General features: G+C 41.7%; 1 protein-coding gene across 1 annotated transcript in view; it reads right to left on the bottom strand.

The window, feature by feature from the left end:
- The window catches only part of LOC131448683 (ras-related protein Rab-26), a 68,506-nt gene extending 56,921 nt beyond the window's left edge, over positions 1–11,585 (bottom strand). Inside the window, exons 1-2 of the mRNA XM_058621340.1 lie at positions 11,110–11,585; positions 9,449–9,559 (exon numbers count right to left, since the gene is read on the bottom strand). Of these exons, the coding sequence (XP_058477323.1) occupies positions 9,449–9,559; positions 11,110–11,310 (312 nt within the window). The 5' untranslated portion in view covers positions 11,311–11,585. The remainder of the gene's footprint in view (positions 1–9,448; positions 9,560–11,109) is intronic.
- Positions 11,586–14,358: the final 2,773 nt, after the last annotated feature.

The following is a 14,358-nucleotide window of genomic DNA, read 5'->3' as shown; positions in this document are numbered from 1 at the left end:
ACCTTGCCTTACCACGTTTCAAAAATGTGTATGTAAGTTAAACTAAATGTGGATTAAATGAGAGGAAGAGGCCAATCACACAGAACCACATCGCAGAGCTCTCGTCGCCTCTCGTCTTGGTTTGTGAAATAGGTAAACGTGTCGATGTTATTCCATTTGTAAGAAGGATAAAAATGTTCAGTGTATGTAATTTGTTGTTGAAAGAACCAGAGTGTGAAGCTGTGATGGAGAGAGGGGGCGGAGGTGAAGACCTCAGTGTTGTGACAGATGAAGACCGCTTTCATTCATCCTCGCACGGTTTGAAAAGGAAATTTGTTAACCTTTCCATGTCCATTTCCTGCCACAGTAACATCATCCGTCAGTTTTGAGCAGACAATGCCACACACCGACACTGTTAGGGCACAGAAACAATTCTTTTGAAGACTTTGTCTAATAATTTCCGTCAGGCTACTTCTACTTCTTCTCCTTCTTTTGTACAAACTTACTTCTCTTCACCAGGAACAACAATAACCTCAGACTTAAGCAGCAGACACTTTAAGATAAATTGGCACAGAAATACATTCACACAGAGAATTTGAGGAGCCTTATGGCACCGTTCCAGTCATTTTCAGTCATTTTCTGTTACTATAGAACCTCCTCAATGCGGGTGGGGTCATAATAGCACGGCTGCACGAAACCGCCGAGACGTCCTCTTACACGCAACACAAACTAGCGACGAGCAAAGCAGTTGTTTTCGTTGAACTAAAATACAGTTTATAAATAAAGTTTTGACGTCACAAAGACACAAGTTAAAAGTCAGCTACTAGCTCTTCAGGAGCCATGTCATGAGGACTTTACAACAAACGAGCTAGCTGTCCTTATGAGCTAGCTCCTTGATCATAATGCTAAAGAAGGCTGCTGTCACTAGCATCAAAACCTTCTTCGCAGCTCGTTTGAACTGGAAATAGGCTACTAGCTAGGTCGGTAGCAGTTGAAGTTAAAGGCGACATAGACCGGAAGCTCCAATTAGCGCTGCGTTTGTGTGTGTATCTGCGTCATTACCTCGTTTATGAAGTCCTAATGTTTCAGAACAAACAGTTCAGCCACTGCTGAGAAAATAGTGTTGTATTGTTTTCCTGGGCTCTGCGAAGCGGATCGGCACTTCCCTATGCTGATGATGTCATCAGAAAACCTCACCACTCCTCTCACCACCGTAGCGCCTCCCGGTGCGGGCACTAGTCCGTACACATCCGGTTGCATACATTCAACCGCAGAAGAAGAAGAACTACTCACGTTGTAGCTGCTGAGATGCAGAGCATCCACCGTGCCAGAGGGGGAGCTGTGTATCTGAGAGCTGGCCTACCAATAACGTCACTTCCATGTACCTGGCCAATCACAGGACAGTGGGAAAGCTCTCGTTGGCTGGCCAATCACAACACAGTCCACGTTCTGGGGGTGTGGTTTTGGTCTGAAACGGCACGGCTGACGAGAGCGTCAGTGAGGAGATATTTTGATCGGCTCGTTTGCAGCGACTAGGAGGTTTTTAACCATGAAAACAAGTTAATATATGTAAGTAGACCTCCATAACTAACATATATGTGCTATATGTGCTATACCAGCATTCGATGTCACCTTTAATAACACTGGTTGTCACCTTGTTGGATACAAGGGCATATAATGACCTCTAAACCTCAATAGCGATCACAGTGATTTTGGAAAATGGCTCTTTTGATATTCTAGGGTTATATACGAGCATGTAGGTGACATTTCAAGCAACACATGTGAAAAAGAAATCACTAAAATTCAGATTTTAATGTCAAAAGATTTGTGTATTTCTACTTTTATCAAGGAACTGAGCTGCCAACAGCTCCAGCTGAGTCTGAGTGTGCAGCACTGCTAGCTGTCTCATCCATTCATCGGTCACTCGATCATCAATTTCTAAGAAAAATGAGATATAAATCTCCTTTTTATTTTAACCAACAATACTTAACCAACAATGTGTCATTTTTTTCCCACCACCTCAGGGAAAGAAACCAGTCCTAATTGTGACAGGTTGTGTTGTGTTGTGTTGTGTTGTGTCCAGATTGACACCTGACTTGCTCCAGTGGAGCAGCGTTCAGCAGCCTTCAATGGAAGCGTGTGATTGAACTGGAATGCTTCCAGATTTTAAGCGCACTGAGCCGTGTGAAGGGAGAGCGCTTTCCCCCCTCGACGCCAACCCGTCCATAAAAGCCATCCGTTAACGTGCGGCTCAGTCTCGTCCACGTCTAAATGACCTCCATCAACCACAAAGCTCGCAAAAAAAATAAATAAATCATCCACCCAATTTTACACACATTTGTTGCTTTTGCTTCATCGCCATGGCTACAGGTCCATAACAACAGTCTCCTGGGAACACAACAGGCACTTGAGGAGTCACGTGACGCAAAAGGGAAAAGGGTAAAAAATCCAAGCCGAGCAGAAATGCCTGAGTCTTATTCACAGGTTCATCAGACTCCACTTCACTTTGGAGTCATGTTATAAAACAACAGAGGCAAAGTACATTTAAATGAGGTGGGGGGTTAGAAATGATAGATTGTGTAAGAGAGCAGAGAACGTATGTTGTGTTCCTGCCATTGTTTTCATCCTGTGGCGGCGTATTAGCATCATCATTTACTTTATTTATTCATGAAAACCGAAGTGCATCCGCCGCACGTGAGGAGCAGATCACGTGCGACGCAGGGATCTGGTTTAATTTTGTTTGTGCAAAGTGAAAAGTTTTTATTGCATATTATACAGAGCTTAAATTGAAAAGATAAATAAAAAAAAGGGGGAGAAAAACGGCACAAACTGAAAGACTGAACAACTCTCAAGCTTCCTTCCTTGTACACAGGTTACATCTTAAAACACGACAACAGTTTTTAAAAATTCTAATTAAACGTTCAAATCTGTAATGGTGCAGATTGATAATAATGTCATCATGATAACACACTACATACACCATTTAAGTTTTGCTATTTGCTTATTTTTCCGTGACATCTTCACTTTGACTTCTCTCGCTGTCGTGATTGGCAAAGAGATTTCTTGAAAATTGTTTTCAAACCATATATTTTGTTGACGTCAGCCACAAAAGTCAATCATCTAACACACACACACGCACATACGCACACGTCTCATCAACTCATTGTGTATCAGGTTTATTTGCAGGATGAGTCACTCGTGACTGTGGGGCGTCTCTCTCTCTCTCTCTCTCTGCACTCTCGACATAATGACTGTCGCTTTACGTAACTGTGTGTAGACTGGCATGATTCCTGCCGTAGGCGAGAGACTCTCTACACCTGAGATTTTAAGAAATATGTGTGTAAACGTACGCAGGAGTAATGGCGTCCTCACGTCTTTCTCGTAATCGATCGATTGATTTTTTTTTTATTCAGGTGAACAAAAAGGTGCCCAGCCCTCATAGACGTATAAAACACAAGTAAAGAACAGTTCCAGCAGTGATTTACTTTATTTATTTACTTACTTACGTTATTTACTTAAATAACATGTAGTTTTAATTCAAAAGCCTGCATTTTCTCCGGTTTCCTCCCGCGACACAATATATAACATTAGTCTTGTCGTATTTAGGTGTTTTAAAGCATAATCGTAACATATTGTATCTTCAAACCAGAAACACAACAGCACATTCCCCCCCACGTGTGTGTTCTGTATGTCCGTGTTTTTGTTACCCGTCACAAACCAGTAGTTCTCATGAGCCTCCTTTTTCCAGCATCTCCAGGAACTTCTATGTGTTTCCACAGCAGCTCAAAGTCCTGGAAAACGACCCTTTGTCATTTTGTGTCACCGATTCAAAGTCCCACAAACATACGCTCCAAAGAGCCTGGACCTCGTGGGTCGTACGTCCTTTTCTTTTGTGCCATATTTTTTTAAACGCCCGATAGTGAAAGAAGTACGTCTTTCTTCCTCTTCTTTTTAAAGGGTCTTCAGCACACAGACCCGTCCCTCTAGGGTTCCCCCAAAATCTCATGTAAATGACAAAAGTTCCTGAGGTGGAAAAGGGGCGATGGATGCCAAAACCTGGTCCTAATGATTAAGTGTGTGTCACTGTGTGTGTATTGTAGACTTTGGACAGAAAACTGCCTCTGGTGTACCTGTACATCGTTACTATGACAACTAGTGCTGTCCAGCACGTCCAAAGCCAACAGTGGAGCAGAGGGATCAGATTTTAAATCATTAGGTTTTTCCAGCAGTCTGAAGATCGCTGAAGTCTAATTAAGATTCACTGGGGGGACAAAAAAAACATAACTGGCGACTCCAGGATCGAAGGACGGCGTCTGGGAGCCTGGAGAGCTGCTGAGGGACAACGGTCATCATCAACGATTATAGTCTGTCGATCGGGAGACTAAGTCAGAGCAAAGAGTGAACGAGCGCAACAAAAAAAAGTGAAATGAACTGATTTAATTAGTGAGGCCGTGGGCAGGAACAGTAGCGTTCGCTCTCACACCAACAGTAGCCAAAATCTATAATTAACACTGTTGCTTCCCACTCTTATGAAGCGAGTGTGACTCTCACAAACTCGATGTTCACTGACGATTTACCAGGAGGTGTGTGTGGGACGCTTGGACGGAGACGACGGGTAAACTGCGCTGCCTCTGAAAACCTTATTAATCACTCGATAAACTAATACACTGAAATAATACGAGATGTTAAATTGAGCACTGCGTTTGCAGGAGAGGGGCATTTTTACTGAGCATTTCCAGACAGAGAATTACAATAATCCAGCTGAGATGTTAGAAAAGCGTTTTAAAGTGTCTCTAAAACGCTGAGATTCCTGTGTTTAATGCCTGACTTATGCCATATACAGTAGATTGTGTATGCATTACTGACGTAAGTCGAAACCCTTTGACTTAATATTACGATGTTGTTTAATTAGTCAAGTACAGATTCACAATATCCATTTATATGTGTAGGAAAAATCTTTTTCCGTTATCCATCCTGTTCCAGTGTCCACGATAAACTGTTGAAATGAACCTGTGTATCGTTCGTTCATTTGTTTTTCAAAATAAAATTAAAAATTAAAAAACAGATAATGACTTGTTTTCTTCCAATTTCCAATATTATGGTCAAATGAAAAAGAAGCGTTTCGTCCAGTTTTGATTTTTTTCATCTAACTCAAGTTCCGGGACCCGACGATCGTGTAACCCAAAAGTGACCTGTGACAGGGGAGGAGCTTCACATGGGACAATGTTAAAATGGTCTGCAAATTAACAAAAATTTACATTTTTACGTTTTTTTTTTGATTTTTTTGTGAAAATTAGCAGTAAAGTTTACAGAAACACTGTATAATGGTGACGTTATTGAATGTTTTTTAAACATCTTTTTTCTTTTCAGGTGTTGCACTTTGTAGACGGTCCCTGCGCTCCGGTCTCAACGTAGTTTCTCCAGCATGTGATGTTATAGCCTGTTGTCCATGTTTCTATGATTCAAAATATGTCTCGCAACAACGTTTCATTTAAATGTTATTGATCGCGGAACTTCAAATCTGTGAATATCTTTACTTAACTTTACTTATTTCGCAACTTTCGGGTCACGGAACTTGCGTTAGATGGAAAAATAAAAACTGAACGAAAGGGGAAATGCTCGTTGTTTTTCATTTGAACACAATATCAGAAAATTGTAAAAAAAAAAACCAGACATTTCTAAGAGATATGTTTAATAAAATGAATAACAATTGTATCAAATACATGGAACTGAATGTTAAGTGAAAGAATAACATGAAGCTAAAGTAATTATAGATATGTGTCTCTAACCAGCTGTTTCCTACAGATGTTCCCCCTCAGAGTTAGTTGCTGGTGGTCGACTGCAAACCACCGTCACATGGCAATTAGCTGTAAAGGGCATGAGTGTGGTCAGTGTGACTCTGTCATGCTCTGGCAGGCTGTTGCCACTTTCACAATACACACACAGACACACACACACACACACCTGTGTTAGCGCATGCAGCTGCTAGTTCAATGATTAACGGCTACAGCGCTGTGTGCTGCATCACTTTAAACTGAGTGAGGAGATGGTGAAAGGGACGGTGATCATATCCACTGTGAGACTGTGGATATGATAGATTACACACATAATCTGGCGTGCAGAAACACACACACCTCACTGACAGTAAACACATTCTGCCAAGCCTCCACTGCAGAAACAGACAGTTCTCATCTACAAATCTCACTATTTTGTTTCAGGGAAAAGACTGAGTTGAAAAGAGACAAGAGCAGCGTTTGAAGTTTGATTTGACTCACTGTTCCTTCGTGTCAAGAAAAATATAAAACAGCAGAAAGAAAAAAAAACACAGAAGTAATGAAGGTTGCATCCTTTTTTTTTCTGTGGGCACTGACTCTCCAATATTTGTCCTTATCTCACACGGAGAAGGTCACTCTGCTTAGCGTTTGTGACAGGGCTGAAAACGGCGCTGTCTGTTCTAAAAGAAATGCATTGAAAAACACCACATTTTAACTTTTTTAGACTCTCAGAGCTGCAGCACATCCAAGTGTTTTTTTTCCACAGTCTGACAAACATCAGATCCAGCACAGAGATGAGATTTTCAGAGATGTATGGCTGATAGTTTGTCTAATGTGGGAACAGATTCAATGTTTTTTTTTCATAATGATGTGATTTAGCTTCTAATACAAACAGCACCTCTACCTACCCACCAACCTACCTATCTTCCTACCAGTCCACCGTCTTACCTATCTACAGACCTACCCACCGATTTACCTACCCACCTACCAACTTACTAACCCACCTACCTACCTATCCCACTACCTACTTACCCATCTACCTACCTACATATTGATTTACCTACCTGCTTACCTACCTACTAATTGACCTACTTGCCTGCTTACCTACCTACCAACCTACCTACTTATTGACCTACCTACGTATTGACCTACCTACGTGCTTTCCTACCTACCGATTTATTGACCTACCTACCTACCTACCTACCTACCAATTTTTTGACCTACCTACCTGCTTACCTACCTACCAATTTATTGACCTACCAACCTGCTTACCTAACTCCCGATTTATTGACCTACCTACCGTTTTTTTGACCTACCTACCTACCTGCCTACCTACCTACCTACCTACCAATTTATGCATCTACTGATTTATTTCATCTACCTACCTATTTTCCTACCAACCTTTTCCCACCGTGAAAATTAAGCAGACAACAAAAGCAATGATGGGACTTTTTTGCAGCACCATGTCGATTATTAATGGCTTCCACTCAAATATGCATGAACAGTGTCGAAGAAATTTAAAACAGTCACTAAGCTCCAGGCCAATGTTGCCTCCTGGTCATAAAGCCATGATTTTTTAAGAGAACCCAGTTTATGTCATGTGTCCTTGTAGATAACAGCCCTGACATTTGAACACAACCTGGTGCCTTTATCTAAAGTAGGAGGCTGAAAAATATATCTTCACAAGCCTTTAGCAGTGGAGTGAAAGTTTGGGGGTCAAGCAAAAGTTATTCATTTGGGTGGAAACATGCCGAGGTTTCTCGAAATCCCGGGTAAATGAGATTCCCGAGTTCCTGTAGTGGAAAAAGGGGCTAAGGAGAGATGTGGACAATAAGTGTCTATATGGGCGGAGCTTGGGTCACCGAGTTCAGGACAGACAGTCATCAAGTTCTCACAAGTAAAGACATACAAATGTGTTTGTGTTACTAATGTGAGTGGTAATAATCACAGAAAAGGACAAAAAAAAGGCTGACAAATAGCAGTTTTGAAATGAGTAATAAATCATCTTGTGGTGATTATCTGCTCACTCTGTCATTTCCACAGAACAGACGCGTTAATGAGGGCGCAAACAAAAAAACTGCCGAGTGCAGTAAGTTTAATGAGGCAATATTTAAATGTCACTCAGGGGTTTGGTTAAGTTTCTTTTGATCCAGTGGCTGCTCCAAGTTTTGGGGACGTTGACATTATTCCTATTCTCTGTGATAACCAGCCATTCCTGCAGCAGCAGAGACACTGATAAAAGACTGTCGTCTGTTTCACCTCCGTGGCATGAAATACTGCTCTGTTTTGTTTGTTTTGTCCTTGTTGTATTCCTGTATTTGACGGTCATTTGTCCGTCATTTGGTCGTTATGCCACAGAACAGTTGTTTTCACAGCTACTGTACTTTAACTTCTCCTGGTGACCTTGTCCTTGTGGATGTACTGTAGGTCTCCAGGTTCCTCCTGAAGCCAAATAGGAAGCAGAAATATGTTGAATGGCCACTAGGGGGCAACTCTGCTGTCTGTTTGAATGGAAGTCTATGGGAAAACGTATCTTTTTTTCCACTTGATTTATAACTTCAGTAAACACTTAATGGTCTAAATCACTAGTTTCACGTCTTCATCCATAGCACATGATATTGATTTTAAATCATGAGTGGATTTCAGAGCTCATAATGTCATTCGTGAACTCCTGGTTGCAGGTGCTGATGATCAAATCTCAAAAGGAAGTTCAGAACCAGCTCCCGCTTGGCGACAATGCTGGTGACGAATCACGTACAAGAACAGCAAGTAGTTAGAGATGAGTTTTTGTCTTTTTAAATTGCAGAAAGCGAGAGTGAGCTAGAGTCCCTAAACTTTGCCCAAAGACTCTTTTAATGTTGTGTGATACATGCCAAAGAAATATGAGCCAATCAGCCAGATGGTAGCACTGGAAATTAGGTTTTTTTAAAGTCATTTTGTGATGACTTTTGATGAATAGCTGGTGCTGTGTGTGTGTGTATAAACTTAAAACTTCTTTGTGAGGTCCAAAAACCTATTTTGTGAGGATATTGTGACCTTGTGGGGACATTTAGAGGGCTTTTTCAGTGTTAAGACCTGGTTTTAGGGTTAGGGTTAGGCACTTAGTTGTGATGGTTAAGGTGAGGTGAAGGCACTAAGCAGTGCATTATGTCTGTGATGTGTCCTCATTAAGATATAAAAACAGGTTTGTTTGTGTGTGTGTGTATGAACATATTTATATCTTTGCGAGGTCCAGAAATACACAAACCTATCTTTGAAGAGACATTTTGTCCAGGGTTAAGGCCTGGTGTGTGTGTGTGTGTGTGTGTGTGTGTGTGTGTGTGTGTGTGTGTGTGTGTGTGTGTGTGTGTGTGTGTCTACGAGAGCTGTGCATTTAATCGAAACTTAAATTACGATTATGGCCCCAAAAAAACTACAAAAACTAAATAATCGAAACAAAACAATTGATAATTACTGATAATTGAAGGAAAATTCAAAAGGTTCATTCAAAATTGCATATTTTCCATATATTGGATATATACTGTAATTCCATATATCCAAAGCCACTTTATGTGCAATAAATACCATTTATGTCAATCAGTAAATGTTTGAAATAACCGTGATTTCAATTTTGACCTAAATAACTCATTAAATGATTATTATCTCTCTCCATAATCCAGCAGCTCCCGTGAGCCTGTGAGTGAGTGTGCACTCACCCTGAAGTCGATGCCCACAGTTGAGATGAAGCTCCCGGCGAGAAAGGCTCCGTCTTTGAAGCGAACCAGCAGACAGGTTTTCCCCACACCTGAATCCCCCACCAGCATCACCTGCCACACACACACACACACACACACACACACACAGAATGAGTGTGAAGAAACGTGGCGTACACACATCACTCTACATTTCCCTCAGTCCTGTGCTCGAGTGAAGACACAACATTTTTAAAAACCCAAGAGGAGAATCCAACATAATGAAATTCCAAACAATATCCTGATTGAATGTATGGACTGTGCCGCATTAAAGGGGAAATAAAAGTGGAATTAAAACTCTTCCCTGAAGAGCGGCGTGTCCGACACTTACTGTAAATCACATTATATCACATGGTCGATATTATATATATGACACTTTACAGCTGCTGCTCACGCTCAGTTATGGAAACATGAACGTCACATGACACCCTCACTGTGAGTGAGACGCCAAGTCAAATTTTAACTTTCTGACATTTCAACATTAATGCAAAAGGCAACGTATTTCTTCAAATTAAAGGTGCAGTACGCAGAAACAGCCGATTGCTGCGTTCTATCCACATACAGTATAATGAGAGAGTGTTGAAATGAGCTTCTTCTCAGTAACAACACAGACACAAACAACTCTGCTCGTGCAGTATCAGGTCAACATGTGCCTGTTTTGTTGTGTTTTTAGTGCATGTGTGTGTGTGTGTGTGTGGGGCGTGCTGACGACGGCACACACCTGTCGCATCTCTTATCCAAACACCACCAAAGTCAACACCGCAAAAACACCGGTGCTCTTAGCAAGTCACCTGCCAAGGGTTTTTACAGTCGGGAAATTCACAGACTCACATTTACGGGTGGATGTTTACCCGCCACATTATTGAGTACACATCACATCTTCCACTGCTTGTTAGTCCAAAAATGTCAAGGGAGGGACTTTAAACGTGGTGTGTGTGTGCGTGTGTTTTTTTAAACCACAGCCATTTCTTGGGGTTTACAAGTGAAGACACTGCCAAGAAAAAGAACAAATATCCAGAGAGCAGCAGTTCCCCCCCCCCCCGAGTCAGAGGATGGTTTGAAATGACAAAGTGTAGAAGATCATCTCTGCACATACACAGCACATAGAAGACCTAGAAGAAGACGCACTACAGCAGCACGTCACACTTAATTCATGCATTTTTCCATACACTGTTTGTTTGTGTTTGTGTGTATTTGTTAGGTCTTTAGGACATTTTCTGGCCTCAACACTGACCCTGTCAGGACCAGTAATGAGACAGTCCCTCATGCCTGAGGAGCTGGTGAAGTTTAGAGTTGATTTAAATTGTGGTCAGAGTTAAGGTTTAAGGCATTAACTGGTTATGGTTAAACAAACCTGTGTGTGTGTGTGTGCAAGAGTAATCAGCTATAAAATAAAACTGAACTTCATAAAGAGTGGAGGACTGTGGTCATGATTCCAAAATCCATCATGCTTGAGTCTCTAACCACACAAATATCAATCTTTAAAGCACTAAAAAACGAGAATAATCTCGATATTAATCCAAAACACATCGGATAAAATGTTTCTTGTGTGTTTCAATGTTTTCACTCGAGGTAATTGACTGATTGCTTCATTGGAAACAGACTCACACACAGACTGAGCTCACCTTGAAGGCGATGTCGTAAAACTCTCCGCTGTTGCTGATGGACGGTCTGCTGGGATAAACCAGTCCGGAGGACGGAGCGGCAGCGGCGGACAGACCCTTCCCCGTCCTCCCGCTGTCCCTGCCGCTGCCAGCGCTGCTGCTCGGCGACGCCTTGGGGCTCTTGGAGCTTCCTTTGGCTTTGACTGCCTTCTTCCTGGACATGGCTCCGATAACCTGTTCACCTCCGAGCAACCAGGAAAGAGGATGAAGGAGGAGGAGGAGGAGGAGGAGATAGGGACCGAGGTGTGATTCCTTCTTACTTTACTTGATGAGTTGGAGCAGCGACGAGAGAAGATAAGTTCACCTGTGCGTAAAAACCATGACTGTGCGTAAAAGCGTGCGGTTTCACGGTTTCGCGGATTCAAAGTGACAAAGAAGCGGAGCAGCTGTTGTCCCGGTGGTGCAGCTGGAGAAATATGAGGTCTGGTTCACAATGTAAACACCTCTCTCTCTTTCTCTCCCTCTCTCCCCCTCCCCCTCCGGTGTTGTGGTGTTGGGAGCGCACGGGTGGCACGCTCGTGAAGGTGCGCGTGTGAGGGGAAAAATGAACTATAAACCAGAAATATATGAGCAATATTCTTGTCAGCGTCGGCAAAAGCTGAGACTGAATTATGCTTCGAAGTAAATCAACTCATGTGGCACTGACACGTTTATGTGAAACATCTCTGATCATTAAAATGGTACAAATCTCATATTTTCAAATATTCATCTCAGGAAAACAGCGAGTTTAGTCGCTCTTATGAAACAAAAACATCCTGCTTGTTACAAATTTTCAATGTTTTCAATTAACCTACAATTGAAATTATCATCTTTATCTCAAAATAAATTTAAGATTAACGTGCTCAGACGAGAACCTGCAAATCACCAAGATGGACGCCATCAGATTGAAAATGGTTGACTTCCTGTTGAGTTGAGGCCATGGTCTCAATAGACTTTCTTGTTTGTCTTGGGCTGTGACACGTTCCCACCAAGTTTCATGAAATTTGGTGCAACTTAGTTTCGGCTTTGTCCTACCAGGTTTCACCTTTTGGGGGCGCTACTGAGCCATTTTGCACCATCTTTACACATACACTTATTTTATAAAAACTCTTACCAGTACTGATTTACGTACCAATTTCTGTCCATTTTCTCAAATGTTGAGTTCCTCAAAATACAATCTTTTAGGAAGAATTACTTAAAGCTGTAGTATGTAACTTTTTTAAAAATTCAATTCAAAGCCTCTCCCCCTCTGTTCCTCAATATAATTACTTGGTTTTCGTGTCTGTGTTGAAAGAGAATATGGTTGGAATATGGACGTAGGGTCGTTCTTTTTAAGAAAATAAAGTCTGATATCAGTGAAACTAGCAGTGTTTACAGAAGTTACATACTGGAGCTTTAACGGGTCACTTCCCCCAAAGAAGATACTGTTTTTTACTGATTTTACAGTTTAAATGTGTTTTTGATCATCGGACAGCTGCTACGAGACACAAGTCACAATTTTTTCATGTATTTATATATATATTTTTAATTTTTTAAATATGTAACTGGACACAAAATGCAGAAATAATCTCACATGGAGAAACAGACCATGAGTGTCGTTAAATAATAAATGTCTCCTTTGGTAGAAATTCACCTGTATTTTTCTATTAAAGGTGCAGCTCGTGCACATATTTTAACATTTTCCTCCACAGACTCTTTCACATTTAAGGACGCTTCACGATGCCAAATTGTGAACACCACCATCACACTCCTCCCTCTGGTCGCCTGTGGGACACGAGTGCAGCAGACCTGCTGTTAAAATGTGGGACTTGAGGCATCATGGACTTATTGTTCCCCGAGTGTCACCTGCAGGCATGAGATTTACATAAAGCTTTATTCCTCTTCTTCTTCTTTTTTATTATGCACAGCAGCTCGGAAGCAGAAATAATCTCACCGGCGACAGACGGACACTGAGTGCACTGTAGCAGAGAAAAGGATGGAAACACTTCATTCTTGATCACACTGCCCGTCAAAATAAAAGCCCAAATTAAATGTCGATGTGTCTGCAACCAGTATTCTCTAAAATGGCCATCAGGGGGCGCCTCCACTAATTTGGAGAAGATAAGTCTACTGCTAACTTGATTTATATTTATATCTCAATCACAGGTTTCAGGTCTTCTTCATGTTGGTCCCATTTCAAGTCAAATAAAGCACAAGTTTATATTTGGGGAATTCACGGTCGTGATATAAAGTCCCACAGTAACTCTAATAACACTCGGTGCAACCAAGGATTGCAGAAGACTTTCGAACGCACAACAATCCCACTTAACATGTAAAAGCTTCACCGTGTGCCTAATAAAATGACCAGTGAGTGTTCATCAGCTGCAGAAACCGGTCCCTGAACTCACTGCATGACTCACTCCTTACATTCAACAGTACACGGCGATGACACACACACTCTTTGACGTAACCATGAACACAGCATGAGTTGTCCTTTTGTCCGGACGTCCGTCTTTTTCTGTCCTAACCTTGACACCCACATCTCAATTCACGCTCATCCTTTTCAGTGATGCATCTCTGAGATCTTTTTTTTTTTTTTGCCTTGTTCAGACATTGTCAGCATGGAATTGTACCAACAACCCACACCCCTGTCGATCTGCTGCCTGTTATTATGCGATCCCAGAACAAAGTCCCATAAAAACTGCTAAACAAAGAGAAAGAGTCCAGTGGCATCAAAACACAGCAAACAGGACGCAGATGCAGTTACAGTTTGATGGGGAGACGATTAAAAACAGCCCTGCTGTGAAAGTGTGACACTGTCAAACAAAAAGCAACGAGCTGCCAACAACAGGGGGAAACAACACGTCCTCGCACGGACACTGCTCGCTCTCCTTCATCCTGTAACGCAACTATTTACACCGTCCAAACTGTGTCTTCCAGAGAAGATCTTTGGCTGCTTCGATACACTGTAAGAACTAGAGCCATGGTTCTCAAACTGTGGTACTGTTCACGAGCTTCCTCTAATGGAGGAAAAATCAGAAAGTCTTAAAGTATATGACATTTAATGTACTTAACCCTTCTGTTACTAATTTGGCATGCAGACTTCTCTGAACCTGCATGATTTAAACCATGCAAAGAAATTAGATAATTAGAATGGCAACACAGAGGCGCAGTGGTGAGCATTGTTGCCTCACAGCAAGAAGAACACCAGTCCAAATCCCATGTGCGACCAAGGGCCTTTCCTGCATGTTC

Source organism: Solea solea, chromosome 21, assembly GCF_958295425.1.
Source record: "Solea solea chromosome 21, fSolSol10.1, whole genome shotgun sequence".
NCBI lineage: Eukaryota > Metazoa > Chordata > Actinopteri > Pleuronectiformes > Soleidae > Solea > Solea solea.
This window is presented reverse-complemented; position numbering and strand designations above follow the sequence as displayed.